Source organism: Balaenoptera physalus, assembly GCF_965194825.1.
Source record: "Balaenoptera physalus genome assembly, chromosome: 18".
Classification (NCBI taxonomy): domain Eukaryota; kingdom Metazoa; phylum Chordata; class Mammalia; order Artiodactyla; family Balaenopteridae; genus Balaenoptera; species Balaenoptera physalus.
The window spans coordinates 78442797-78470794 of NC_138899.1; the positions used below are offsets into that span (position 1 = coordinate 78442797).

At 40.9% G+C, this 27998-nt stretch overlaps 1 protein-coding gene across 5 annotated transcripts; it reads left to right on the forward strand.

Annotated features, from left to right (window-relative positions):
- Window positions 1–89: 89 nt before the first annotated feature.
- Window positions 90–27972, forward strand: MTMR6 (myotubularin related protein 6). 5 transcript variants are annotated; one of them, XM_082435668.1, is made up of 15 exons: window positions 91–251; window positions 11245–11361; window positions 13112–13274; window positions 14533–14690; window positions 14874–15002; window positions 16271–16405; window positions 17064–17177; window positions 18558–18690; window positions 19451–19560; window positions 19971–20096; window positions 22444–22493; window positions 22936–23136; window positions 23513–23644; window positions 23732–23858; window positions 25718–27972. In XM_082435668.1, exons 1-15 carry the CDS (start codon window positions 228–230, stop codon window positions 25976–25978), a joined length of 1980 nt encoding a protein of 659 aa, XP_082291794.1. In that variant the 5' UTR covers window positions 91–227; the 3' UTR covers window positions 25979–27972. The 5 variants fall into 5 exon arrangements, with proteins under 5 accessions (XP_082291797.1, XP_082291794.1, XP_082291795.1 ...); XM_082435669.1 differs by having other exon boundaries at window positions 92–251; window positions 17064–17114; XM_082435671.1 differs by lacking the exon at window positions 19971–20096 and having other exon boundaries at window positions 90–251.
- Window positions 27973–27998: the final 26 nt, after the last annotated feature.

Consider the following 27998-nt stretch of genomic DNA (forward strand, 5'->3'; position numbering starts at 1 on the left):
GATACCGTAGCCGCTCTCTCAGCGGCGCAGCCGCTCTGCCCACCGCGCCGGGACCTCTCGGCGGCCCCGGTTTGCGGAAGTGTTTCCAGGAGACGGCGAGCGAGCTGCGCGTGCGCGGTGGGCGCGGCCGGCTGGAGGTGGTGCCTGCCGGGTCAGGGGCGGCGCGGCCCGGGTCAACCGCTCTATGGTGCGCAGGTGCTGCGGCTGCCTGCTGACCGTTCCTCGGGATGGAGCACATCCGTACGACCAAGGTGGGCGCGCGGAGGGCTGCTCGCCGCGGGGCGGTTTAACTGGCGGGGGCGGCGGGGCGCGGCTGGCCGGCGGATGGGCCGGGGACGCGGGGCGGCCTGGGCGGGCGTGAGGCGGGGTTCTCGTTCGGCGTTGGGTGCGGAGGGTCTGGGGTCCGTTCCGTGGGGCCGGCGGCCGACCCCCAGCGCTGCGGCTTCCCGGGCGGAGTCGGGGCTGCTGCGGCCTGGTAGCCCGGAACACACCTGGGCGCCGGTGCACCTCCCCTGCTCGGGTCCTGCGGTCCCGGGTCACGGATGCTCGGTGCAGGCGTCGGGGGAGCTGGGACCGGCGCTCGGCTCCACCTCACTTCCATCGGGATTTGGGGTTTCCGGCTCCGCTTCACACTTGGGTGTCTTTAGTGGCAAGTCAACTGGGCAGACGAGTTACGGAGGACGACTGATGGAAATGCTCTCCAGCTGAGCTGATTAAACCCTGTGCTTCAGTTTTGTGTGTGAAAGGCATTTACTTTGAGAATAAACACATATTCTTATGATTCTGGTACAATTGTGAACACGGAAGGAAGTGACCTCAAAATATTGCCAAGTTACCCTACCGACGACATTGAAGTTCAGCTTCCACTTTGGGAGGGCAGGAAACAAGTCGAGATCAGAAGAACTGAATAGCATGCTTTTAAGCTCCGCGCGGAGCCTAACAGAATCGGGACGAGGACCCACTGTGAACCTTGACTCTCCGGGTTTTGCCGAAACCATCGGTCAGTTGCTGCCCATCCTCAAGTTATAGCTCATTTAGGGAAAGAGCAGACATCCGTCTTCTTCATTTGTTCCAGGGAGGACGTGAGATCTATGTCATTCAGATGTTTCACAAACTTTTTTAAGGTGGACATGGATTTATATAAAAACTTTTTTTTTTAACATGGCACGTACTATATCTAATAAAATTAAAGATGCTAAAAAGTAACCCCATTTAAAAAGTGTCTCTTTGTGTCTTTAAGAGAAGAAAGGTAAAGTAACTCTAGAATTCAAGTTGCTGCCGCTTAAAGTTTGAAGATAGAAGGGTGATTAAGTAAATAACCAAACTAGTAGAAGGTGCAGACGACTAGCGTAGGCATCAGATCAGGGTCTGGTCCTGGTTCCCAGGTTCCAGATGTCTTTGTACTATCTGTGCACACAGATAGGAGCTGTGTGCACGTGACTTCCTTCTGTGCCAAATTAAACCTCATCTTTGCACCTTTCATCATGCTTGCTACAGTGCAGAGCATGTAATAGGAAAACAGTAAAAGTGAACTGAGTTTAATCAGTTAGAACAAACCCCATTCCTCGGGATTGGTAAGAGTGAACAGAATGTTCGAAAATCTTTAGGCACCCTTGGCTTATTTTAAGTCTTTCCACCTGAAATTTATGATGAGTATATATCTTTGTTTTTATTTCTATAGTCATAGCAGCCCTCCCTTATTCCCTTACGATTCTTTCTGGTGACTTTCATTTGGCCTGATGTTCCTCTGTAGCTACCAGTTGATGGACTTTTCTTTAGTTTTCTGATTTAGTCTTACCTTTTCACAGTGGGCCCATGCTGGTGGTTTAGTAAGGTCTTTTTATGATGTTTTTTTAAGGGCTAAAAGATTTCTGACTTATTTCGTATTAAGATTAATTTTCTACTGTGCTCCTTTATTACTCTGGGTTATTTTTCTGGCATTAGACCACTCCTGCTCTCTTAAGTGGCTGTATGTAGACTGCAATTAAACAAATATTTACTAGGTACCTGTTATGTGTCAGGCCCTTTACAGACATTGTACAGGCACACAGCAGTGAGCAGGACAGGCATGGCCCTCACTGCATTCTGGGAATTGTTGTGTAGACTATAATATTTTCCTAAATTATAGCTTATTCTTAAAAGATTGATTTGAACATAGCCAACTTTTTTGTTTCTATTATGCATAGCCTTCACCTGGACAGTTAATTTGTTGCAAAAGTAATTGTATTTGAAAACGAAAAACGAATTTCTTTCAGTTTATTTAGCTGTTTTGAACTCTGTGCAGTTTAGTCACGATCAAGAATTGACTGTAAGTAGTGCTGTGTAACTAGTGACTTGTTCTGTGTTGTTCAGACCACTGTATTTGAAAAGTAATAATTGCCATTTATTGAGCAACTGTATGTCAGTATAGCCAACTCTACAGTACAATTTCACAGTATTTACAGTTCACAAATATGTTAATTTATACAGAATTATCACTAATTTCTTAACGCTACCAGTTGGGACATTATCTCCATTTACAGATGAGGAAATCGGCTTGAGTGCCCATTTAGCTCATGAGGGGGTAGAGCCAAGATTTAAATCAAGGTTTGTCTAACTCCATAGTCTACATAATGACTTTTCCATTATCTCTCTGCTTTCAGTCTGTTTTGTTCAAATGTATTAATATTAATTCAGAAATCTTAATAATAATTCTAAGAGCTTTTCCTTCCCCAAACCTCTTCTTGACATAAGTAAATCGTATTTATATGGTATTGTTTTCTTGTACTGTTTTTAGTCACTTTTAAAAATTATTGCATACTAACCAGAGATATATCAGATAAAGTATTTTAGTTGACTACTAATTAAATGGCTTTATAGTTCTAAAATTCAGGAACAGACGTATCATCGTGTTTTGGCCACATTTGGTTTACAACTGTACAGCGTCAATAAAGATGTCAAGTGTGAATTTGCAGTTTTGAAAGTGCGTTTCCAGGCTATATGTATGAGGAGCGTAGCTGCTGCCTCTCACTGAGCTCTAACTTTGCCATAAGGAGAGTCTTGCCAAGAAACAATGGGAGCTGGGTGTCTTCCTCCTTTCCCCGCCAGGCTCCAGTGCTTTGGCTGACATCATATGTGGGTGCTGATGGTATTGTTCTGCTGTGAATGGAACTTTACAGAATGGAATGGAAGGATGTTTTCCTCAGCTATCCGTGTATGAAAGACTGCTTCCTAGAGCTGGTTAAAGCATGGACTATCCCATGAAGATCTGACCCCACTGGGACTCAAACTGAGTTATTTCAAAAGTAATGCTCAGTTTGTTCCTGGCTTGCTCTGCCTTTTTGTCATTAGAGTGTGAGATCAGTCATACGTGTGTGTGTACAAATATATGTTATGTGTCATGAAGAGGGAGGGTGTGCAAAACTAAGAATGGATCAAGAACAAGGGGAAACCGATGATATTTTGTCTTTGAAATAAGAGCCAGCACACTTTCAGGAGCACCTGAATGCTCCCCATGCAGAGTGCGACGTTGACTGCCACTGATATTATCCCCTTGTACAGCTGGGAAGACTGACTCTTGCAGAGATCAAATGAAATAGCCTGTCCCAGCTCAATCAGCTGGCTCCACCAAGGAAGAGGTGGAGCTGGGAACTTGAATCCAGGTCTGTGCTGTTCTCTTAGCTGTCACACTCTCCTGCGTCAGGTCAGGAGATTAGAGGAGGGAGGTGGGTTGGTGTGAGCAGGCAGGGAAGGGAGGGATGGACAGGCCCTGTGTCTAGCAGGTGGCTGATCACGAGGGTCTGGAGTCAGGGAGAAGGTGTGCCCCGGAGATGTAGGCTCGGGAGTTGCGGGCATTTAGGGGATCACTGAGATTTTCCGTTGAGGGTGCGTTTATGCCGGGAGAGCGGGCAGAGACTGGAGAAGAGTGTGAGGCCGAGCCCTGGGGATACTCATAAAGGGGCCAGGGAAGGAGTGTTAGGGACAGACGGGAGAGGAGGGTCCCAGGTAGGCGGGCACAGCCCTGCCCGTTCTCATTTCCTTCTTTGCTTCCCCCTGCCCTCCTGCTCCTTCCTTTTCCCAGGGCCAGGCACTGTTCTGGGTACTGAGGAAATGGCGCTGAACCAACCGCAAAAATCCCTGCCCTTTGAAAACTCATTTTCTAGCTGGGGAAGACAAAACAATCAACAAAAGTAATGAGTCAGATATGTACTCTGGTGGACGGTGGTAAATCCTGCGGAGGGTGCCGGGCCGGGCCTGGGAGAGGACAGCTGCAAAGAGGGGTTAGGGACGCCCTTCCAGAGCTGGTGACCCCTGAGCGCAGCCCGTGCAGTGCCGCGGGAGAGCAGCGTAGGCCGCGGCTGGAAAGTGCCCCTGGGTTTCCGGTCTGTTCCGTTTGGTGATTTATGCAGCCAGACTGTCGTCGGTCCTGGGGAATACGTGGCCAAAAAAAGGTAAAAATCCTCTGCCCTTTTGATGCTTACCTTCCACTTCACAAAGGCAACGTGACGCCCTTTCTTTTTTTAAAATTTTATTATTTTCATTTATTTATTTAAATTGGAGTATGGTTGATTTACAGTGTCGTTTAGTTTCAGGTGTACAGCACAGTGATTCAGTTATACGTATGTGTATATAATATATATATGTATTCTTTTTCAGATCCTTTCCCCTTATAGATTATTGTAAAATATTGAGTATAGTTCCCTGTGCTGTACAGTAGGTCCTTGTCGGTTATCTATTTTATATATAGTAGTGTGTACATGTTAATCCCAAACTCCTAATTTATCCCTCCCGATGCTCTTTCTTTCTGATAGCTAATTCCTGGCACGATGTCAGTGATCTGAGTGTGGAATAATGATTCCAGGAGTCCCAGGTGGATGCCTGGCTATCAGGAGGGACCACGCGGAGCCAGAGGGGCCTTGACAGGGCGTTTCCTGCTTCACTGGCCTCGGCCTGTAGCTGTAGAGTGGGTACATACAGCTGGTGGTCACAGAACTTTGACTGAGGGAGGCCATTGGTCCCAGAGGCCCGCTTATCCCTCTTAGGGGCAGATAGGTGTCTGAATTTTCAGAATGTGATTCTGTGTATGTGTGATTCCCTGTGCTTTTCATTTCCAGCTTTGTAGTCAGCTGAAATGTGAACTTGCCGTAGAGACCGTTAGGCCACCTTTTATTGCAGGCCCAGAGTTGGCCACAGTTCCCCTAAATGGCCCATAAAGTGATGTGTTGGCATTTCCTCAGGGCTAGTGATGACAGAGAGAGGGTGGGGAGGGGAGGGGGGAGAGAGACACGTGCTGCCTAAATATCTGACTGAAAACACTTCCAGGAAAACACTGGGAAAAATCTGTAGCGACATCTGTAAAGTACTTTCAGTTCCTCGGTGAAGGGGGGAAATAAGAAGCAGCAGTTGGTGTTGAGAAACTGGCTAAGTCTGTGGTTGGAAATTTGTATGCTGATGATTTTAGCAAAGAAAAAGATCCGATTTCTGTGTTTTTAAAATTTATCTTAGGATTTTCAGCCAAGAATGGAATAATCTGTGTTTTCTCAGAACATCTTTTATATTCTCCAGAACTTTAAGTAGTAAATAAATGTTTTTGAATAATTTCAGATTTATTATCTGTCACATCCATATAGAGGTTGCCATATGGAAGGCGAAATGTAATGATTTTCTGTTATATGGCCTTGATTTGAGTATACTCCTCCATTTACTAAGGTCATGAATAATCCTCAAATTATTATAGTTGAGATGGACTCTCTTTCCCCTCACATTTGCATTTCCTTTGATCCTCTATCCTAGCGAATGGCCACCAGTGACAAGCTAACATCTTAAGAAGCCCCTGTTTCTCCTCCTTTACGTCTCACATCAGTTAGTGATTGTCCCCAGGTGGGCTTCCTCTTTATCCTCCAGGCCCGTGTCGCGTCTCTCCCAGGCGCCCCTAGGTTATTTCATCAGCCTCTCACCTGGCTGCTGCGCTAGCGGACTCTTCCCAGCGCAGCATTCTCTCCACATTGCCGTTGGAAAGATCTCCTTAAAACCCCCATCTGAGCACAGACTGCCCTGCTTACAATCCTCCACAGGTGTCCTTTTACCTGCCGCAGTTTCTCTACCTTTACAGGTGTTTCTTTTTCATCAGGTAAAATATTGTCTCCCCTTTTACATTTTTCGTCCTGTATTGAGAATTCTGTGTTTTCTCTGGATTAGTCAAGAAAATTTTGATCTTTGCTTTTGACACTTACATTAGGAAAGCATAGATTTTTCTGCCAATAGAAACATTCTATTCTAATGTAGAATAGTGTGTTTGCTTTTGAAGTCCATGTACCTCTTCCTTCGTTTCTCTGTTTGAACTTAACTGGGCAGTAGTTTAATACAGAGGACTGTCAGGGCTCGACTTAGCTTATCAGCTTACTAACAATAGTAATTTTTTAAACATCTGTTTGCTTTACTTTATTGCTTACTATCTGTCAAGCAGACTTGGGATAAAGTACCTGACATTTCTTATCCAGCCTTTCTGCAGCCCTTGAGGGTGAGATAATTGTCCTTATTCTACAGATAAAGAAAATGAGACCCAGACAGATTGACCTCCAGTTGATAGCCAGTATATTTTGGGGCGAATTAGCAAACTCTCTTTCTGTATATTTATGTGCATCTTCTTCCCAGGTTCTTCAAAGATGTGTGTGGGGTGTGTGCATGCACACGGAACGCAGTGGTGTATTTTAAACGGCCAAAGTTGTAAGAAGCTCTTTTAACATATGGGAGGATGAGGCAAGCCGGAGCCTTAAATGTTTGGGGAGAGAGTACAAGATAGAGAAGGAACAGAACCTAATGCGAGTTAAGAGCAAGAGGGATTCATTTGGAGTTAACGTTAGAAGGAATATCAGGTGCACAAGAACAATCTGGTGAGTTTCTTAAAAATACAGATTCTTGGTCTCCGTGTCCTGAGACGATTCTGTGGAGTGAGGTGGGAGGTGGGATTTGTACTTTTGTCAAGTTTCGGAGATGATTCAGATGAACAGCTAGGCTTTGAAACTTGTATGTTTAACCCAAATTAAAGCTCTAACCAAGGGAATTTCAGAAAATTTTGGATGTAGAAATTAGGAGGAATCAAGAAGTAGGCTTAAAGCATTAGGAAGAGGATTATCAACCTGAATTTCCAGTCTCGATAGACACCCAGCCAGAAAGACGCATGTAGCGTTGTACAGCCCTAGAGGAAGAAATGAGGAGTGGGGTAGAGGCCTGAGAGTCCACACTTTTATTTAAAAAAAAAGGAACTGAACTGTAAGTGTACACTCTGTTAGTCATTTGTATACTTGCTTTAGAGTTGTTCATTCCTAAGTTACTGAATGGGTGTCTACCGTTCACCTACTTTGTAGGGAAAAGGTGGCAGAGAGAAGTGAGGAACAGTATAATGTTATAAAGAACTCTATTTAATAAATGCCTTGATGACTTCAGCAAGAGAGACCACTGGTAAATTTCGGGCACCTTCTGTTTCTCCCCGTGGGGAATTTCTCTGTGGCAGTTCACCCTAGTTCAACAAACATTTCCTGTGTCCGGTGCTATGCTAGCCATTAGGTATTCAGACGCAAATAAGAGACAGTCCTTGCCCTGGGACATGTTACAGCCTTGGTGGGAGAGATGGACCCTTGCACAGATACTTTCATTATAATGTGGGAACACTTGAATAATGGTGGATGGGGCAGAATTTAAAAATATTCAGGCCATGGGACGTCCCTGGTGGTCCAGTGGTTAAGACTCCTCGCTTCCACTCGGGGCGCAGGCTCGATCCCTGGTTGGGGAACTAAGAACTAAGATTCCTCAGGCCGCACGGCGCAGCCAAAAAAAAAAAAAATGTATATGTATATTCAGACCATAAAATTGGTAGAAGTTGGTGATTCACTGAATGTTAGGGGTCAAGAAGTCATAGGATGGATCCGAGGTTTCTAGCGTGGGTGACTAGGTGAGGACGGAGTAACGTTAACTCAGATCAGAAATACAGCATTAGGAACATATTTGTGCGAGGTCAGGGAAATCCGTTTCATTCTCAGCATGCTTAACATGCCCCTTAAGATGTCCAAGTAGAGCAGAGTAGAGCGGTGGGAATCAGACCTATGCTGTAGGGTTAGGACTGGGCTGTTCCACTTACCAGCTGATGCACATTTCCCTAACCTACCTCTCAGTTTCCATGGGGATAGTAATAGTACTTACCACACGGGAGTTGTGAACATTAAAACAAGTCACGTATATTCATTTAAACACTTATTGTAGTAGTGAGCATATGATAAGACTTCAGTACTACATCAGGAATTCTTGTTGTGTATGTGTGCAGCAGACAGTGTGAACTCAGGAGAGATCAGAGCTGGACATTCGGTTTTGGGAGTCGTTAACATACAGACTACAACAATGACAGAGGTTGAGATTGCCTATAGAGAATGGAGCCCTGAAGAGAAATAGTAGCAAGTAGGGGGTGGGCAAGAGAGGGTCAAGATCCAAATGAAGAGGGTGTGATCGTTTTGCATGTAGAGAATCGTGTGTACACGGTTTTGTGCCTTGTAGAGAAATTATTATTTAAGGCTTGTGATTGGAGGACAACAAGAAATATTTATGATCTTTTTAAAATCCACAGATTTAAACCCTTCATGTGGACTTTTTTGTAAAAAACAAACTTACTGTTTATTTCAATGGTAATGAAATCAGCCCGCCACCCCCCGCCGGCCCGCCTCTGTAAACTACTTGTCAGTACACTTTTTTCTCTTCTCCGGGGGTATCTGAAGTGCTGCAGAGTGATGTTGGCACAGATTGTTTGCTTGAGTAGAGTTGATACCTTATGATAACCTTTATTTCCATATATATTCATCAGTTCTCTTTTCTCTAGAGCGGTTAACACTTTGTTTTAATTGCTGCAGGAAATAAGACAGGTGAGGTATATATTTCTGGTATCGCTGTTGGTTGGCTGGACTTTCCTTGCAACCGAACCTCATACAGTTAACGAGTCAACAGTGGTTGATCCCATTGTTTTAACAGTGTTTTAAGTTTTGATGAGAAGTATGTGGTATAATAAAGTCAGAATTTTATTTAAGGAAGAAATGGTCCTGAGCAATGAAATAGATGTTGATTTCCAGTCTTCATTCAGGTTTGTAAGAAGGACGTTTTCCTGTTGTCTTAAAGGACAGTGTGTGATGATCTGACAGTTTTTGTCTCTCAAATCAGCTATCGGACTGGAGCTAGAATACATTAAGTTAGATCATGTCTCTAAGTTTCCAGAGGAAGGTGTTAAAACTCAATTCACTGCCCTACCCATGCAGATAAAGTTTTGTATAAAAACCAAATATTTTAATTTTACATTTAAATTTTAACTTATTTGAATGGGTACTGTTATAAGTAAAAAAAAAAACTATGACATTGAATTTCTTGGAGGAGGAGCTGATTAGCCTTTTATTTATTTTTTTTAATTTCTTTTAAATTTATTTATTATTTACTTTTGGCTGCATTGGGTCTTCATTGCTGCGTGCAGGCTTTCTTTAGTTGCAGCGAGCGGGGGCTACTCTTGTTGCGGTGCGCGGGCTTCTTATTGTGGTGGCTTCTCTTGTTGTGGAGCATGGGCTCTAGGCGCGCAGGCTTCAGTAGCTGTGGCTCACGGGCTCTAGGTGTGCGGGCTCAGTAGTTGTGGTGCATGGGCTCAGTTGCTCCGCGGCATGTGGGATCTTCCCGGACCAGGGATCGAACCCGTGTCCCCTACCTTGGCAAGTGGATTCTTAACCACTGTGCCACCAGGGAAGTCCCTGATTAGCCTTTTAAGTGGTAGTTACTGATTATTTTGGAAATCATAATTTCATAATGGGGGCATTTTTTCCTTCAGTTTTAGTAAGAGAAAAGAAAATATATATGAGGTAAAAGCATAGAATTAATGAGATAATGGTTAGCTATGTGGTTTTGAAAACACACAATTTAAAGAACTGTCTACAACCTGCTGCTGTAGCTGTGGATTAATGTTTTTAAGTTGGTAATGGTTATTTTACTCCCCCCCCATGAGAATGAATAGTAATAAATACTGTCTTTTCAAAACAGTGGTCTCCTGCACATTCTTGGCCAGCTCTAACCCTGCTCTCCAGTGGCACCGGTGTGTGTGTGTGTGTGTGTGTGTGTCCGTGTGTGTCTGTGTATATGTGTGTCTGTGTGTGTCCGTGTATGTACTGTCAATAAACATGTACTGTGTACCTCACTGCCTCAGCTGTAGAGGGCGAGGGAGCAACATGCAACATAATCTATGCAAGGGAGTCCAGAGCCAGGAAGAAATACAAACCTGACATTAGTAATTAATTAATTTCCTGAGAAGCCTTCCTCTTAAGAGACAGGACATCACTGGGCCCTGAAGAATGCCTCTCACTTAGCTAAGCAGGAGAGACTTTTGGCAGGGAGAACGGGGTGAGTAAAAGCACAGAGCTGGACACAGAACAGTGTCCTGGGTGCAGAGGTGAGCAGAGTAAGTTGTAGGTTGCAACCTATTAACTGCTTGCTGATTGATTTTTTTCTGGCATTTTAGTTTCCTAACTCTAGATAATAACCTTATTTATTTCTTGACTTGCCAGCTTTAAATAAAAGGTATTGACTCTTGGATACAAAAAATGTTTTTGCTTATTTATACCATATCCTTGCTGTTCCCTTCCATATTTTTTTTAAAATAAATTCATTTACTTATTTATTTTATTTTTGGCTGCGTTGGGTCTTCGTTGCTGTGCGCAGGCTTTCTCTAGTTGAGGTGAGCAGGGGCTACTCTTTGTTGCAGTGCACGGGCTTCTCATTGCCGTGGCTTCTCTTGTTGCAGAGCACGGGCTCTAGGCGCACGGGCTCAGTCGTTGTGGCTCGCGGGCTCTAGAGCGCAGGCTCAGTAGTTGTAGCGCACGAGCTTGGTTGCTCCACGGCATGTGGGATCTTCCCGGACCAGGGCTCGAACCTGTGTCCCCTGCATTGGCAGGCGGATTCTTAACCACTGCGCCACCAGGGAAGCCCATTCCCTTCCATATTTATGTTACCTTTTTTACAGAGTTCTTCTCTACTGGTTATATTTGTTACTGTAAATATTAATAATACTTATATTGTTGGTGGTTTATATGTTCCCCAAGATATGTGCAATTTAACTTTCAATCTTAAATAAACTCATGTTTTTGAACAGAAGGAGAAAACATTTTGAAAATGTACATTTAAATGCTGGGATAACAGAAAAAGAATTTATACGACTTTTGAAATGAGAAATAACACCTTTCTCTTTTTCAGGTTGAGCAAGTGAAATTACTTGACCGATTCAGTACGAGCAACAAGTCGTTAACAGGAACACTGTATCTCACGGCCACACATCTGCTGTTTATAGACTCTCATCAGAAAGAAACCTGGGTAAGGAGGACCTCTGCTGTGCTGTTTACTGTAATTATATTATTGGACATGGTCTAGCTCATGTTTTATTTTGAATATGCACAAAAAATTGTAATCGTTGGCTATCTGTCTCAACCAAAAAATTTTCAAAGTCACATGTTCACACCTACCCTCCTGTTTTAATAAGACAATGATGTCATGTGGAGTGGCATTCTTTCTCGGTGGTGAATTTTAAGCAAAGGCCAGAAATAACACTAGAAGTTCCTGGGTGAAGAGGTAGGAGCGCTGCAGTGCTGTGTAAAGGAGGCTGGTGCATTGGAAGAGCCAAAAGAAGGCTGTTGTCACCAGAACTTAGGGCCGTGGCGAGGGACCTGAAATGAGGCTAGGGAGGTAGGAAATAACATGACTAGGTGGCTTTTTTAATTGTTTATTTATTTACTTTTATTTTTTATTTTTTTAACATCTTTATTGGAGTATAATCGCTTTACAATGGTGTGTTAGTTTCTGCTTTATAACAAAGTGAATCAGCTATACATATACATATATCCCCATATCTCCTCCCTCTTGCGTCTCCCTCCCACCCTCCCTATCCCACCCCAGGTGGCTTTTTTATAATTGCTTTTTATTTTATTTTATTTTTATAAATAAAATTTTTTAAAAAGCAATTAAAAAAGAGCCATCTAGTCACGTTATTTCCCACTTCCCTAGCCTCAAGTATAGTTGATTTACAATGTTGTATTAATTTCTGCTGTACAGCAAAGTGACTGAGTTACACACATATATATTCTTTTTCATATTCTTTTCCATTATGGTTTATCACAGGATATTGAATATAGTTCCCTGTGCTATGCAGTAGGACCTTGTTGTTTCTCTATCCTATATATACTAGTTTGCATCTACTAATCCCAAACTCCCACTCCTTCCCTCCCCCTCCCCCCTCCCCCTTGGCAACCACAGGTCTATTCTCTATGCCTGTGAATCTGTTTCTGTTTTGTAGATATGTTGATTTGTATCATATTTTAGATTCTACATATAAGTGATATATGATATATTTGTCTTTCTGTTTGTGACTTACTTTGCTTAGTATGATAATTTCTAGGTCCGTCCATGTTGCTGCAAATGACATTACTTCATTCTTTTTATGGCTGGGTAATATTCCATTGTATATATGTACCACATCTTCTTTGTCCATTCATATGTCAATGGGCATTTAGGTTGCTTCCATGACCTGGCTGTTGTAAATAGTGCTGCAGTGAACATTGGGGGGCGTGTTACCTTTTTGAATTAGAGGTTTCATCTTTTCTGGGTATATGCCTAGGAGTGGGATTGCTGGATCATATGATAACTATTTAATTGTTTTTTAACGGTCCCTCCTCTGCCTTGTAGAAAATGGCTTAGAGAGGGTCAAGAGTAGGTGTGGAGAGAGCATTCAGGAGGCTCTTTACAGTAATTCAGGTGGGAAGCAGTGGGGACATTGCAACTAGGGCCGTGACAGTGGAGATGGAGAGAAGGAGACAGGGTGCAGAGGTATTTAGGAGATGCCGTTCTCGGGGTCTGATGGTGTGTGGAACACGTGCAGCGATGGGGAAGTATCAGGGTGTGTTTCCGGCTTGAGCATTTGGTCATTTAAAAGTTTAAGTTTGAGTGTGTAGTGTATAACCTTTGAGACTTTATTTGAAGAGGGCGTTTCTAACATTTATGCACTCTGGGAAGCGAGTAGGATACTTAGTGCTTGTTTATAATGATGGTCAAACGTTTTCTCATGCCATAGATACTGCACCACCATATTGCCTTGGTGGAGAAACTAGCTCTCACGACTTCTGGGTGCCCTCTTGTGATCCAGTGCAAGAACTTCCGGATTGTGCATTTCATCGTTCCCAGAGAAAGAGACTGCCACGATATTTACAACTCTTTGCTACAGCTGTCAAAACAAGGTACTGTTCTTCAGGACCAAAGCTTACTTGCTCAAATGAGATGGATTATCTAAGATACTTTTAAAATATCTCATTATTGTTATTTTGTACTTTAAGTACTCTTAACTCAAGGTCTTGTGCACTCTGTTCCAAAAAGTTTGGCCTAGAAATAATGAGAAACTTCTGACCTGAATTGTAAGAAGAAGGGGTTATAATAAGGAAAGAAAGGATAATAAGGAAAGAGCAAAACGTTTATAGTAGTACAGACTTGAAAAACCATAGATTTATGTGGATGTCTTTAAAGTTGATAACCAGTGGCACAGCTTATTTTTTTTTTAAGTGGTATCCCACAACTGAGAGCCATGACTTGGAAATTGATTCCTGAACGAGAAGTCGAGGATGGACGGTCAGGCTCCTCCGGTAGCAGTGGGGCTAGCGCGTTTCATCTGAGGGAGTGGAGCCTGGGGGGTGCGCAGAGGGAAGAGAGGGTGAGCCCTGCTTCAGCGGAGGTGGCAGTGAGGGCGACATGGCCCTAGAGAGGGATCGCATCGCTGCTGACGCCCCTGGGATCTTACGCCCCTGCGCTGACGTGCTGGACTCCACAGTGCTCTCTGGAGGCAAAGCGCACCGGTTCCTGAATGTTCCTTTGTGTTGAACACCTGGGTCGCAGTGGTCTGGGAGCAGGTCCACGCGCACTCTGCTCTCCTAACCCTGGGAGCCTGTGCCGTTGATCCCACTGTCCCCAGGGCAGCCCTTACAGCGGGGATGGCTCTGTGACTTTGGAGCTTGGCCTTGTTCAGAAGCAGGTGGTCTCTGGAGCTCTGAGCAGCTTTGGCGATTTTGGTGCACACTGTCCTGCGTGGGTGTGTATGCAACCTCAGGTTCTGTGTGCCACCTCTAGCTTCCCATTAAGGCGGTGGGCTTCCATTTTACATCTCATTTGGGAAAAGTGGTGGGTGGGAAGTGTCTACTTGTATCTTTAAAATTTTACTTTTAAGAAAAGGAAATATTGCAGTAGAGTATTTAATGTATGAGTCTGTACTGTTTACTAGCTTTTGCTGATGGTGTAAATTGAATCTCAGATCAGTATGTGTACCTTTAGGTATAATCATCTGCATCAAAGAACTGAGAAAATATTAAGTTCAAGTATGTTCAGGTATTAGCTATCTATTTGAAGATTTTTGTAAATGGAGGGATAAAACTGAAAACTTTCTTTCATTTGTAGTGTATTAAGTCCTATAAATTGCATTTTGACATTCATGTGTTTTATATACCATAGCAAAATATGAAGATCTCTATGCATTCTCTTATAATCCCAAACAAAATGATTCAGAAAGGCTACGAGGTTGGCAACTCATTGACCTCGCTGAGGAGTATAAGAGGATGGGCTTGCCGAATTCCAACTGGCAGCTGTCCGACGCCAACCGAGACTACAAGGTAAGGGGCTCAGAAAACGTACTGGAGGGGAGGGTCAGAGACCGTCATAGCAGTGACTTGTCTATGTACTGCCAAGTACTGTTCTTGCATTTAATAAGTTTTAGAGGTTTTTAAAGGTGATTTTTAACCTCTTGGTTTTTGAACTATGAGTAGAATGGTTATATTTTATTTGATTTTTTACAGATTTGTGAAACTTATCCCAGAGAACTTTATGTTCCCCGAATAGCAAGCAAACCAATAATTGTTGGTAGTTCCAAGTTCCGGAGCAAGGGAAGGTTCCCAGTTCTTTCCTACTATCATCAAAATAAGGAGGTAGGAAGCTGTCTTTTGATTTTACAAGTGGAGTGTAACCCCTCTTCAGATTGTGTCCAAAAGAACACTCATTTTTACATTTAGAGGTCATTGTTTCAGTGTTGCCGATAGAGAAATGCTGGCTTTTCCCTTGATTACATTTTTGAAATTTTAAAACAAAATTATCTGAAACACAGAAACTTTCATACTTGTCATCTTCCTCCCCTCCCTCTCATCCTTTCCTTCCTTCCTTCTAGTAGTGACTTGAAAATAACAGGATTTGTGAACAGATAGATTCTTCTTCCTTTCCCGTGGTTCTCTTTTGATCCTGCTTGTTTTGGGGGAAACCAGATCGTTTTGAAAAGCCAACTATTGAGAAAAGGGAGAGAGCTAAGGGTGTTTCCGGCTCCCGTTTTAATAGTCAGCTCTTCAGATCAGAAGGATTTTTGCTGTACGAAGAGGTGGAGGAGTGTTCCCTGAGATGCTGTAATTGGGCTTGCCCGCCCCGGTACAGTTTACCTTTGTGGTCCCCACAGAAGGCCAGGAGGTGCTGCATATTCAATGCCTTCTACGCACGGGGTCCTCATATAACTGTAGAAGCTAGTCTCTGGGTGTTCCCCGTACCTTTCAAATGGGGGCGCTGTGGTTCAGAGAGGGCGACTCATTTTCCTGTCCTCACAGCTGGTAACTTGAGGGGTGGATGCCAGTTCTGACTCGCAGTCTTTTGTGACCTGATTTTTTTCCTTGAGAAGGTTTTAGAATTTTCTTTTCCCCCAGTGTCCTGAAATTTCACAGTGATTTCAGGCCTTGGCATGTTGTTTTAAATTCTACCTGGAAACTCAGGACTCAGTTTTGGGAAATTGCCCCTCTATTTCTTTGGTAGCTTCCTCTCTTGTGTTAATTTTCTTTGTACTTTTGTGTGTGTATGTTGACAAGTGGGCTTCCTAGCATAAACTTTCTATGCTAGGAAGTTAATACCCTCTAATTTCTCTCCTCTTTATCTCATTCTAGAAGATTCCCTCAACCTTATCTCCAATCCATCTCCCGGCTCCTTTATTTTTGCTAGAGCGTTTTTTGTTGTTTTTTGTTTTGGTTTTGGTTTCTGTTTTTGTTTAGTTTTTGCTTTTGTTTTTTGGCTGTGCTGTGAGGCATGCGGGATCTTAGTTCCCTGACTTTTAAATAGATTGCACATTTGATTTTAACTGTGGGTTTTTTTCCTTTAAGCATGTCTTTGAGGCGTGTTTTAGACATCTTTGGATAATCTGTTTCCTCTCTTTTTTTAAAATTAGGCTGCCATTTGTCGATGTAGTCAACCACTGTCAGGATTCAGTGCCCGGTGCCTGGAGGATGAACACTTGCTTCAGGCCATCAGCAAAGCCAACCCAGCCAACCGCTACATGTATGTCATGGACACCAGGCCCAGAGTATGTGTCTTAAAGTCTAGTATGGTCTGGCAGTTCACTTGTCTCTGCTAATTCAGTCAGTGGGAACTGATCACTTCGTCCATATTTAACATATCTGAATCCTAGTTGTAAATTAATCGAGGCTAATGATACTAAGGAAATCAATCTTTTAAAGGATACCAACTTAGGAGACCAATTTCCCAATAACCCAGGTGGTGATTTCTTATGTCTTCTGATATATATACAAATTTAGGAAACCTGAATTTTATATTGGGAGCTCTAGATGATATGTAAGCCTTATGTTATTGTGAAGAAATACTGAATAGTGTGTGTTGTGAAAATTAGAAATTCGTATTACATTTTTTGGTGGAATTTTTAATTGGCAAAACGCTGTTAAAATAATGGACTGTAATTTGGAATATCCAAGAAAATAAGGAAAATAGATAGTGAGCTAACTTAGGAAATATTGAACTAGGGAATTATAAATAGTGAACAGTAAACAGTTGTTCTGCTTGGTATCTATAATGTCAGGATAAATTTTTATCATTGGAACAAATGTTAGAATCCCTTTTTCTTTTTGTAAACACAGTTAAACGACCAGTTCGTGTAAGATACTGAAACTAAAGTAATTAAAATCCTCAATGGTAATAGCTAACATTACTTTTAATTTTTATTATAGCATCGCATGCAGAGCTGGTGGGCTACACAAAAGGACACTGGCAGAATTATAGTGAGAATTTCTTCAAAAATCTGGAATGATAAGAAAATAAGAGAAAGCGATGGGAAAAAGCGAGTGAGCGATGTAGAACACAATTTTAGGCAGCTTTGTTGAAAGGAATGGTAGTTGTTTTAGAAGTAATTCTCATCATTATGCAATTTCACAAAAGATAATGGAGAAAAAAGATAAGATTAATTTGCATAAATTAAGAAGTATTAAAAATTAGAAATTGATAATTTGATATTCTTTTGTTTTAAAAAAAGACTTTCTTAGAATTCAAGGGTGTTGGTGATACCTCTTGTAAGAAAAATTTTAGTTTACTTCCTTGTATAATCTGGGTGGGTTAATTGCTTAGAACTATTTTTAGGTAATACTAGATATAAAAAGATGATTGTAGTGTAAGACTTTCTGAACATGAGGTCTGAGGGTGATTTGTTTCTCAGGCCCTCATATCTCTTACTTATATAATTGGCTCCTACACAGAAAATAGATCTTTCTTTGATTGGTTCGTTTTACTAGTTAAACTTAAACTCAAGTGGTAATAATGTGGAAGCATTTAAACACCTAACTCTTGCCTTAGCCATCACAGGTGCTGAATGACCAGTGGGTCAGTAGACACAATTTAACTATACTTCTTACCAACCTGGGACCCAATCTACTGCATGAAAAGCAACTTTTTCTTCCAACTTAGGTTCTGTTTCATCCAAGTTCTTAAGACTATTTAGCAAATTATCATGACATACCATATGAAATCCTAGTCTGAAAGAATTAAACATGCCAAATCTTAACCTCTGATAGCATTTGATCTAATAACCACAGACCGTGGGCCTATAGGCAGTCTTCTCTCCCTAGAAACTGGGCTATTTTTGGCCCAATTCTTGGAGATGTATCAGGCTAGCTCATCATATGCTGTGTCGTATACGGTGTGGGCTTCCAGTAACCTTGAATATGGAGGACCTGGAACAATCTGATGCATGTTTCAGATGTGATTTTTCAGGGTCCCTGTGGCTTTCTGAATGATCAAGTGCTCCAGGCTTGTTCTGAAATGAATCTTCTAAGTTCATTCTGTAAAAACTCCCCACCTCTGCTCAACACTGAATCATATAGGGTTTGGACAGGAGACATTTCTTTCTTTTTTTAAATTTTAAAATATTACAAACATATGGAAAACTGACTAAATACATACGTGAACTGGTTTCATGAATTATATGTGGGGAACTTCTTATCTGATTCTTATATATAGCAATCATTTTGTTACTTTATAGGATCCTTCTGTACTATGAATAACATATATGACACTTTTCATTTATTAAAAAATGGTAGTATATTCAGTTTTGATGAGTTCCTTTAAACTCTGCTAGCTAAATTGTGGTTTATTTAGTGTTTTCATGATATTTTGGTAAACTAAAAGATAAAAGCAATTTGTCTCTAAATTTCTAAAATTTAAAATTTTAGCTGAATGCAATGGCCAACAGAGCAGCTGGAAAAGGTTATGAAAATGAAGACAACTATTCTAATATTAGATTTCAGTTTGTTGGAATTGAAAATATTCATGTCATGCGGTCCAGCCTTCAGAAATTATTGGAAGGTATGATTATTGCTTACCTTCTAGGCAGCTTTGTCCCATAGAAATGTAATGCTAGTCACATTATAAAATTTAAGATTATATAATTAAAAATTTTCTAGTAGTCACGTTCAGAAGAGTAAAAAACAATTGAAATTAATTTTAATAATATACTTAACCTAATATATTAAAAACATGCTAACATGTAATCAGCGTAAAAAATTAGTAATGATATATTTTGCTTCTTTTCCTTTAAGTCCTAGAAATTGGCTAGTGTGTCTCTTATACTTAGATCTTACTGTGGACTACCCACATTTCAAGTGTTTAATAGCTATATTTCAGTAGCGGCTACTATATTTATTAGACAGTATAATTCTAATGGTTTTACAAAAAATTGCTATTGTTAGATATTCTTGATTAGTCAGTACAGTGAAGATTAATTTATGACAGTGTTCCATTTAAATATTAAGCTATCTTTCCAGTCTTGGCGTGGAATTTAAAAACCTGAAATCTCAGACTATTTTTAATTACACATTTGTGTTGAAAATTTTTTTAAAAAGGATATTGGAGCAATTTTTTTTTTCTTTTTTAAGCACGAGGAATGACAGAAAAATGTACCTGAAACTCCATTATTGAGCTTTTAACAGCATGTGTTCATGTATAAAGAGTCCTGCCTGTTGATTTTGTCCTCTTCTCTTCTTCCCCACCTCGCTCCCCTAGGGGTCTCTTGAATAGAAGTGGGCACTCAGGCTCCTTTCTAACTGAAATGTCTTTCCCCTTGCAGTCAACGGTACCAAAGGGCTTTCCGTCAGTGATTTCTACTCGGGTCTGGAGAACGCGGGATGGCTGCGCCATATCAAAGCCGTTACGGACGCTGCAATCTTCTTAGCCAAAGTAACCCTTCTTCACTTGTGTTTGATCTGGGCTTTCACTGGTTGGGAAGGAATGGGTTTATTCTGTTGGGTGCTGGTATCCTTTCCTGCCAGATAACTTTTATTATGTTTTACCTCTTTAATGAGGTTCACTTTAATTTGAACTTTAAAAATATCATGTAGCACTTAATGTAGGAACTTCAAAAGAAATTCCCCGACACACTGAAACAGCATTTTTGTCTGTGCTTTTTGTTTGTTCGCTTTGTGTTTTGTCCGGTTCCTTGGAGATTATGCTGTGACAACATAATCATTGCAATCCTAGCTCTTCTTTATAATGCAATACCCGCTACTTTGGTTTTGGAGTAAGTAGCACTTACTGATTTACCTAAAATGGATTTTGCTAGAATCGAAGTGTGTGGTCTTTCTTTTCAGGCAATAATGGTTGAAAATGCGAGTGTGTTGGTACATTGCTCTGATGGCTGGGACAGGACTTCCCAGGTCTGTTCCCTGGGCTCTCTCTTATTGGATCCCTACTACAGGACAATCAGAGGATTCATGGTAAGGACTTGTTTGGCCAGACCACTGCTCTCAAATAGGAGTGATTTTGTCCCCCCGAGGAGTCATCTTGATTGTTACAACTAAAGGAAAGGGTGTACCTGGAATTCAGCTGGTGGAGGCCCAGCTGCTAATAACCTGTAATTCACAGGACGGTCCCTACAACAGAGGATTACCTGGCCCAAAATGTCAGTACTGCTGAGGTTGAGAAACTCTGAGTTAGATTAATTTCCACTTGTGCCATCTCTTTGACAAAAAGTTTTAGATTAAAAGGTTTTTTTCCCCCGAAAAATGTTGCAATAGAAATATTCAGTATTTCTCCCTCATTTTAATCTAACAAACGTAAATAATGTAGTAAGACAAGACATAGATAAGAGTACTAATAAATTATATTCTAGAGGAAACTTTCGATTTAAGACACCTTCACTTGTTAATTGTAACTACACTTTAGGGAGCATGTTTTGAATCTGAAGATGAGTTTTCGAGTTGAGCAGATTTCCTGCTTTGTGGCGCTAAAGCCCCGGCTCCTGGGTTTTGTGTGCTTTTTAATGCATGAGCATGATCAGATTAACTCCTGTTTTCACAATTTATGTTTTAACTCCGGGCAGGTAAAATAAATGAAGAGCTGGTAGGCAGTTTTTCTTAGTTGAGAATTAGGAAGCACAGTGCTGTCTTAAAGCAGGGGAAGGTTTAACACAGCCAGACCCCTTTCGGCACCATTGTTTTCGTGGAGCCAGCATGTTGCATCTGGGACAGGCCAAATGCAAGGGCTTCTAATAAAGTAAGGTTCCGCTTGCCTTGAGCGTGTGAGATAGGGGTGTTCCCTTGGCCGCGTTTGGCTTTCACCGTCTGCCGGGCGTCCAGATGAAAGCGTGCGGTGAGTGACCGGCGACCGAGTGGGAGCCTCCCAGGCTAGAGGAACGGGGAGGACTGAAGCGTGGCTCCTGCAGGTGACCGCAGCCGGCGGGGATGGGTGGGGTGCAGGCTGTGCGAGGGGTGAGGCTGGCGCAGGAGAGCGGGGTGGGCTGGGGCCCGAGGAGGAGAAGTCTGGCAGGCACCTGGACGTCCCCGTGCTGGGCGGTGAGAGCCAGCAGCAGGCTTTAAACGCGGGAGACGGGGACATGCTCAGAGCGCATCTTTTTAGAAAGATGGTGTCTGGAAGGCAGAGGGGTGGGATGGAGGCTGGGAGACCCGCGCAGAAGCCGTTAGGATGACTTAGGAGAGAAAAGAGGGCCAGAAGTAAGGCAGTGCCACGCGGATGGAGGAGTGGGTGACGGGCCCCTCCAGGGAGGGCGAGACGGCGGAGTAGGAGTTGTTCACGGACTGGGTGTGGGAGGAGGAGAAGAGGCCTCTTGTCGGAGTGCTTCCAGGCTCGGGGCTCAGTTGCTTCCAGGCTCGGGGCTCAGCCGCCAGGACGGACTGTGCTGAGAGAAGCGGCGGAGCGAGTTTAGTGAGAACGGTGTTGAGCTAAGCTTCGGACGTGGGTGTGTGGAAGGATGGCAGAGGGCCCACGGTAGAAGCCGAGGCTACAGCCCAGGCCACGTGCCCGAGGTTGCCGGGTGGGGAAGTGGGGAAGCTGGGATTTGAGCCCGTGCAGTGTGACTCCAGAATCTGCATCTTTACCCACACGTGCCACGGCCTTCCGGAGAGATTTAAGACAAAGTCAGAGGAGCTACAAGTGGCAATTTTGACATTGAAAAGAATGTACTTGGTGATTACATAATGAAATTAGAAAGTATAGTAAATACTAAGAAGATAATGTTGTTTAGATTAGACCGAAAATAATTAGAAACCTATTATTTCAGTAGCGTTGTAACCGAAAACAGAGTGCACTCAGGAGGTTGCATATCAACATTTGAATTTGAATATAAACTTTTCATTGGTTTCTTTACCATCCTTCTTTTTTAAAGTATTACAGAAGTAACGTACAAGTAAGCCAAAAGGTTTAAACATCCACCCCAGTTTGCCACCCAGTAACCACTGGTAACCTTCTGATTTGCATTTTCCTAACCTTTTTTCTGTGCATATATCATCATACATACAAAAAATGTAAATGCGATAGTGTTTTATAACATGCGCTTTTCACTTAGAATGTAATAAATGCAACTGAAGTAAATTTAAGTCACAAGACTACTGTCTTTCTTTTTATGTATCATTTTCATTCCTTGTTAAGCCGACCTCTAACCCAGGTTCTTGCTGTCTTTTGCCTGTAATTTTAAAAATTTCGTTTTGTTTGCCACCGTAAGTTAAAAGTGTAAATGCTGTCTTAAAGATAATAGGATTTAATCCATTCTAAACAAAAAAAGAATTGAAGGTGGTTACAAAATGGATTTTACTTTTTCTCATTAAGGTTTTAATAGAAAAAGATTGGATCTCCTTTGGACATAAATATTCGGATAGGTGAGTCACAGTTATACATTTAGGTACTTTGTAAAGTTAGTAGAACTAATTTAGAGTACCAGAATGTTCCTGTTCTTCATGAACTCCCATATCTGATGGGAGGTGAGAGTGGTGTTTTTTTGTATGAAGACCGATTTAATTCTTTTTCTGTCATTTTTTTCAAGTCTGATACTTTTGTTAATTTTCATAGCAGTTTATTACCTTCCTTTTTGTCTGCATTGTAGTAGTTAGAATGTAACAGACCCGTTAAAATTGTGGTTGAAAAACTGATAGGTGTAAATTGTTTCAATAAGAACATGACAGTTTTTTTTTTTTTAAATGCCAATGTAACAATGTTTTAGGATTTTTTGGGGGGGGGGATATGTATTTAAATTTAACAATACCCAAACAGTTGACCTCTTTCAGTGGCATTTTCAAAAGCTTGTACTTTCTGGGGGGTTAGGTGTGGCCATTTGGATGGTGACCCAAAGGAAGTTTCACCGGTGTTTACTCAGTTCTTGGAATGTGTGTGGCATTTGACTGAACAGTTTCCACAAGCCTTCGAATTCAATGAAGCGTTTCTTCTTCAGATCCATGAACATATTCATTCATGCCAATTTGGAAACTTTATTGGAAATTGTCAGAAGGAAAGAGAAGAACTCAAGTAAGACAGTTGATTGAAATGGGCTTTCTTCTTTCCTATTTAGCTGAGGTCTAACATAAATCATAGTTAAACTATCTTGACAGTATGATATAGAACTGAGTCTTATTGTGAAGATTTTATTGTCCTTTTTTCTGAAGCTGAGTACACTTTGAGTACCCCTCACACTCTCGGGTTAATAGTTAAAATTTGTTTTGAAGTGTAGCATACATACGGAAGAGTACGTTCAGTGTAAGTGTGAAGAGTTCAGAGGTGAGGCTACACTGTGAATAGAAGCAAAAACTAAAACTTAAATCTACGTGGGAAATGACTGCCTCCTTTATAAAAGCGAGCATTAGCATCTCTGGGAAAGATCTTCCTGTTTTTCTCATCACATTAGGTTAAAGGAGAAGACTTACTCCCTGTGGCCGTTTCTTTTGCATGACCAGAAGAAGTACTTCAATCCTCTCTACAGTTCCACATCTCAGAAATTGGCAGTTTTGGAGCCAAATACAGTATCTTTCAATTTTAAGTAAGCTGGCATTATTGAAGTATTTATACTCAGTTTTTCTCCAACACAATTTATTGAAGTATTTTTTTTTCTTTTTTTGTCATAAAGGTTTTGGAGAAACATGTACCACCAATTTGATCGAACATTGCATCCTAGGCAGTCTGTGTTCAATATAATTATGAATATGAATGAGCAAAATAAGCAGTTACAGAAAGATGTTAAAGACTTAGAATCTGTAAGTATCCAATGTAATGTATTTGGAATATTAAATTAGTTTATTTCCTTTCTTGTGCTCTCAGTGTCAATGTAGTATACATATCAATAGAAATCTTGTAAGTACTCCTGCTTGCTTCAAAATCAGGTCTCCTCTGCTTTGAATAGGTTAGTTTAAATCGCTTTCTCTGAATTTTAAAACATATTGAACTATTTGAAGTATAATATATAGAGAAATAGAGATATAATAAATATCAGGGTATTCACCACCTAGCTGTGTGAGGTTTTAACATGTATGGTATTTGATTCAGACCTTTCATGTTTCTGTTTGAAGGAAAGACACACTATCGATCTATTTGCAGACCCTGTGAGCCCTACTGAGTCTTCCCCAGCTACACTTGCTGCGCTGAACTGGTGTTAGTCATTCCTGTGCATATTTTTATACTTCCTCTATATATGTTTATATCCACAAACAATTTATAATATTGTTGCGTATGATTTGAAATATTTTTATTATCTATTGAAAAAATACAAAAGAGAGTAGTTATGTATAAGGCGTAAAGGGCAACAAACAACACGAATGACCAGGTACCCTTCACTCCGCTTAAGAAACCACGTTTTAAAACTATGCAAAGGCTGTCACACTGCCATGCTTCACTTTGCTCTACATTGTTTTGAAATTTATCCACGTTGATACACGTAGCTTTAATTCATCTGTTTTATCAGTAACTACTGTATCGTATTCTCCTGTGTGACTGTTTCACCGTCCATCGATTCAGCTATGCTGGACATTTCAGTTATTTGCAGTTTCGGATTTCCACGACGAGTGAAGTTGAATGACTTTTCATGCTTGTTGGCCACTTGGATTTTCCCTTTCTGCGAATGGCCTATTCAAGCCATTTTTCTGTTGGCGTATTTGCCTTTTTCTTACTGATTTATAAGAATTCTTTATATACCACACACTAATTCTTATTTAGTTAAATGTATCACCAATGGCTTTGTCCAGTCTTTTCTTGTCTTTTCCATCTTCTTTATGGTATGTTTCATATAGATACTGTGAATTTTAATATAGTCAAATTGATCAGTCTTTATGTTTTATGCCTTTTTGTATATCTTGTTTAAGAAATCCTTCTCCACCCTAAGATGTTTCTTTACCATTATATGTAACAAAAAGGATCAGTAAGTACATGTTTTAAAAAATCCTGGCCAACTGTTATAACTCAGTGAGACTATCCTGTCTGCCTCTCAGACAGGAGTGTTGCTGGTCACCTCTCAGATAAGGAGGTCATGACTGCCTGAGTGACCTGTAGGAGAGGCAAGCCCAAGATATAGACGGTACAAGAAGGTTGTCTGGAGATCAGTCCAAGGATCTGGAGAGGGTGGAACTCTGCCAAAGAATCCTTTTAAAATCTGTTAAAATCAAAAAAATTCTGTTGTATTCTATAGCCTGTCGTGCTCACCTACCAAACCATTGTAGGAAAACCACATAAGAAAGCTCTTCAGGCTGTCACACCTTCAACTAAATGAGTGTGTGTTTGTTACATTATATAGCTGTGATTTCAGGGTGACTGTCTCACATATATATTTCTTTCATTATCAAATGTTTACTTTTTATACTTTCTAGGAAATGTATGTGCTTTTCAAATATGAAGGCCTAGTGATCTTCTGTCAAATATGTTTTCCATCACAAAAGTTGTAAACAATTGGGATTCTCAACCATGTCTCACCTACACTAGATTTTAATTTTTTGAGATTTAATTTTGCATCATACATAAAGAGAACATTTGCAAAAGCTCGATTTTTGTCGACTTTCATCTAGCATATATTGAACATGTAGCGTGTACAGTTTGTAATTTTTTTCAAATTTGGATTTGTTTCTAGCAAATTAAGCAACATAAAAATAAGCAGACAGATGGAGTTCTCACCAAGGAATTGTTAAATTCAGTTCGTCCTGAATCACCTGCCCTCAAAACCTCCTTGTGTCTCAAGGAGCAGACTCTGCTGCCTGTGAAAGATGCTCTCCGAACTGTAGAGGGCAGCAGCCCCGCAGATAACCGCTACAGCGAGTACGCGGACGAGTTTTCCAAAGCGGAGCCTGCTGTGGTCAGCTCAGAGTATGGCGTGGCCAGAATGACGTGTTAGGCTCAGAGAGAGTGTTCTGGCTGCCTGCGGTGCGAGAAGTGGATTATTGTGAGGATGGTCTGTGTGTGTGACCCAAGGAATTTGCCTAATGATGATCTTAGAGTTTACCAGTAGGTTGATAGTTGAAGTCAGGATGCTAACTGCTTTTGTGAGAGAGGGCAGTTGAGCTGCATTTCTAGCAAGAAACGAATGACCTTCAGCTCTTTAAGAAGCAGGTGGTACTGGCCAGTTTACTCCAGATGCAGTTTGTACTGTACACTAGTGAACTGACATGTCTGTGATTTACATGTTAATTACAGCCAAACAGGAATAGCCTTCCATAAGTATAATTTGATTGCCAGAAAACAAAACTGACAAAGTGGTTCCTTACTTAATAATTGACATGGCATGTACTTTCAATTATGTAAGTATGTAACTATGAATATTTGCAAATTTTGCCTATTAGTGGTGTTTATTGTTGAAGTGCCATGAAAAATATTTCTAAGAAAGCCTTAAAATCTCAGTTTATTCATTACATTACTCTTCAGTTTTAGAGCCTAGAGCAAGATGGTTTGTTCTGTGTTTCCCTTGGTCAGTCCGGTTGCACTTGTGAGCAGCTGCTCTGGTCCCTGCAGGAGCTGCATGCTGCAGTGCCCCTGTGGAAACAAAATGGTGATCGAAGGACACTGCCAAGCTCATGTTTGGCTGGTCCCACTTCCGTGGTCAAAATTAACGAAACTGACGGTTTTGTTCTGGTTACAATTTGTTTAGTGCTACATTTGACGACTTATTATTTACAACTTACATTGTTGATTTCCTGTATATGTGTAAGCACATTTGACTGTCTTTTAGGAATGGATTACTGCATCCTGTTGATTCTTATTTTGTGGTTGGCTTTTATTCCTTTGATAACTGTGTAAGTTTACGAAGCTAAAGCTCTAAACTGTGCTTAGAAACGATGAATAGTACATATATGTATATTTTTAAACTGTTTTATCTCTCAATGAATTGTTCTTCCTAGAATAAACTTTCAATTTACCCAAGAATTTTTGGGTTAAAAAAAGGGAATACGGATAGTTTAGATTTTGCTTGGTTGCATGAATTTTTCTCTGTGAAACATTTTTTTCTTCTCTGTTAACATAGAAGAAAAAAGAGAAAAAGGAAAATTAAGGATAGCCTAATACAAAGTTAATGTTTAACAAAAAAACTTAAATGCTAGGAAGAGTTTCATTTTGCCATGTTATTGACAACTTTATTCTCTGTACTAGTACATATTATTAAAGCACCAAAAAAAAAAAAAAAAAGAAAAGAAAAGAAAGAAAATGACTTTCAGTTGACAGTATCACCCAGCTAGCTTTAAAATGGACAGTTTAACATGGGTGGCACAAGATATGATTCAAGGGTACTAGGAAATCTGCATAGGATCCCTTATGCTTCTTTTTATTACACCTACATCTGTTATATTAATTTTGAACATAAATAACTTTTTCAAATGGAAAAAAAGGCTTTATTGTATGAGCTTATCCTATTTATTTTTCCAATGCTTTTCTGTAATGCATTATGTAACAAGAAAAATACTTCTTTTTAAACAGTAACGGAAATGCACTATAAAATATAGTTTGTGACTTAGCCATATCTATTTCCATATTTAAGCACTGGGACGAGAAACTTCAGCTTTGTGACCACAGAGGGAAGCTATTGTGCCTTGTTACTTGGTTCCAGTTACTGATTGTGGTTCTAGAATCTTCCACGGCAGACTTCTTATATTCAACTCTTTGGTTTATTATCTTAATCTTCAGTTTGAGGCATATATATATGTGTGTTTATATGCTCACACATGGGCTGAGAAATCAGCTAAAATCCCAAGTGACCTACAGGGTATATGTTGGCAAAAAGTAGGTTGTGTATATGTCTTATAAGATTGCATTTGTGTTCAGTGTGTTTGGGATTGTATAGCATGTACATTATTACGTATACTGTTTAAAGGTAATTAAATGTTCATGTTTTACATTGAATTATTATTATTTTTATTTTTGAAAAA

What these genes read in the sequence shown, in the direction of transcription:
- MTMR6 (XM_082435668.1), top strand. Translation starts at nt 228, where the DNA reads ATGGAGCACATCCGTACGACCAAG. An exon ending in AAAGCGATGGGAAAAAGCGA is followed by an intron (nt 17,178 to 18,557) that starts GTGAGCGATGTA and finishes TTAAAATTTTAG; the next exon opens with CTGAATGCAATGGCCAACAG. An exon ending in ACAGTATCTTTCAATTTTAA is followed by an intron (nt 23,645 to 23,731) that starts GTAAGCTGGCAT and finishes TTTGTCATAAAG; the next exon opens with GTTTTGGAGAAACATGTACC.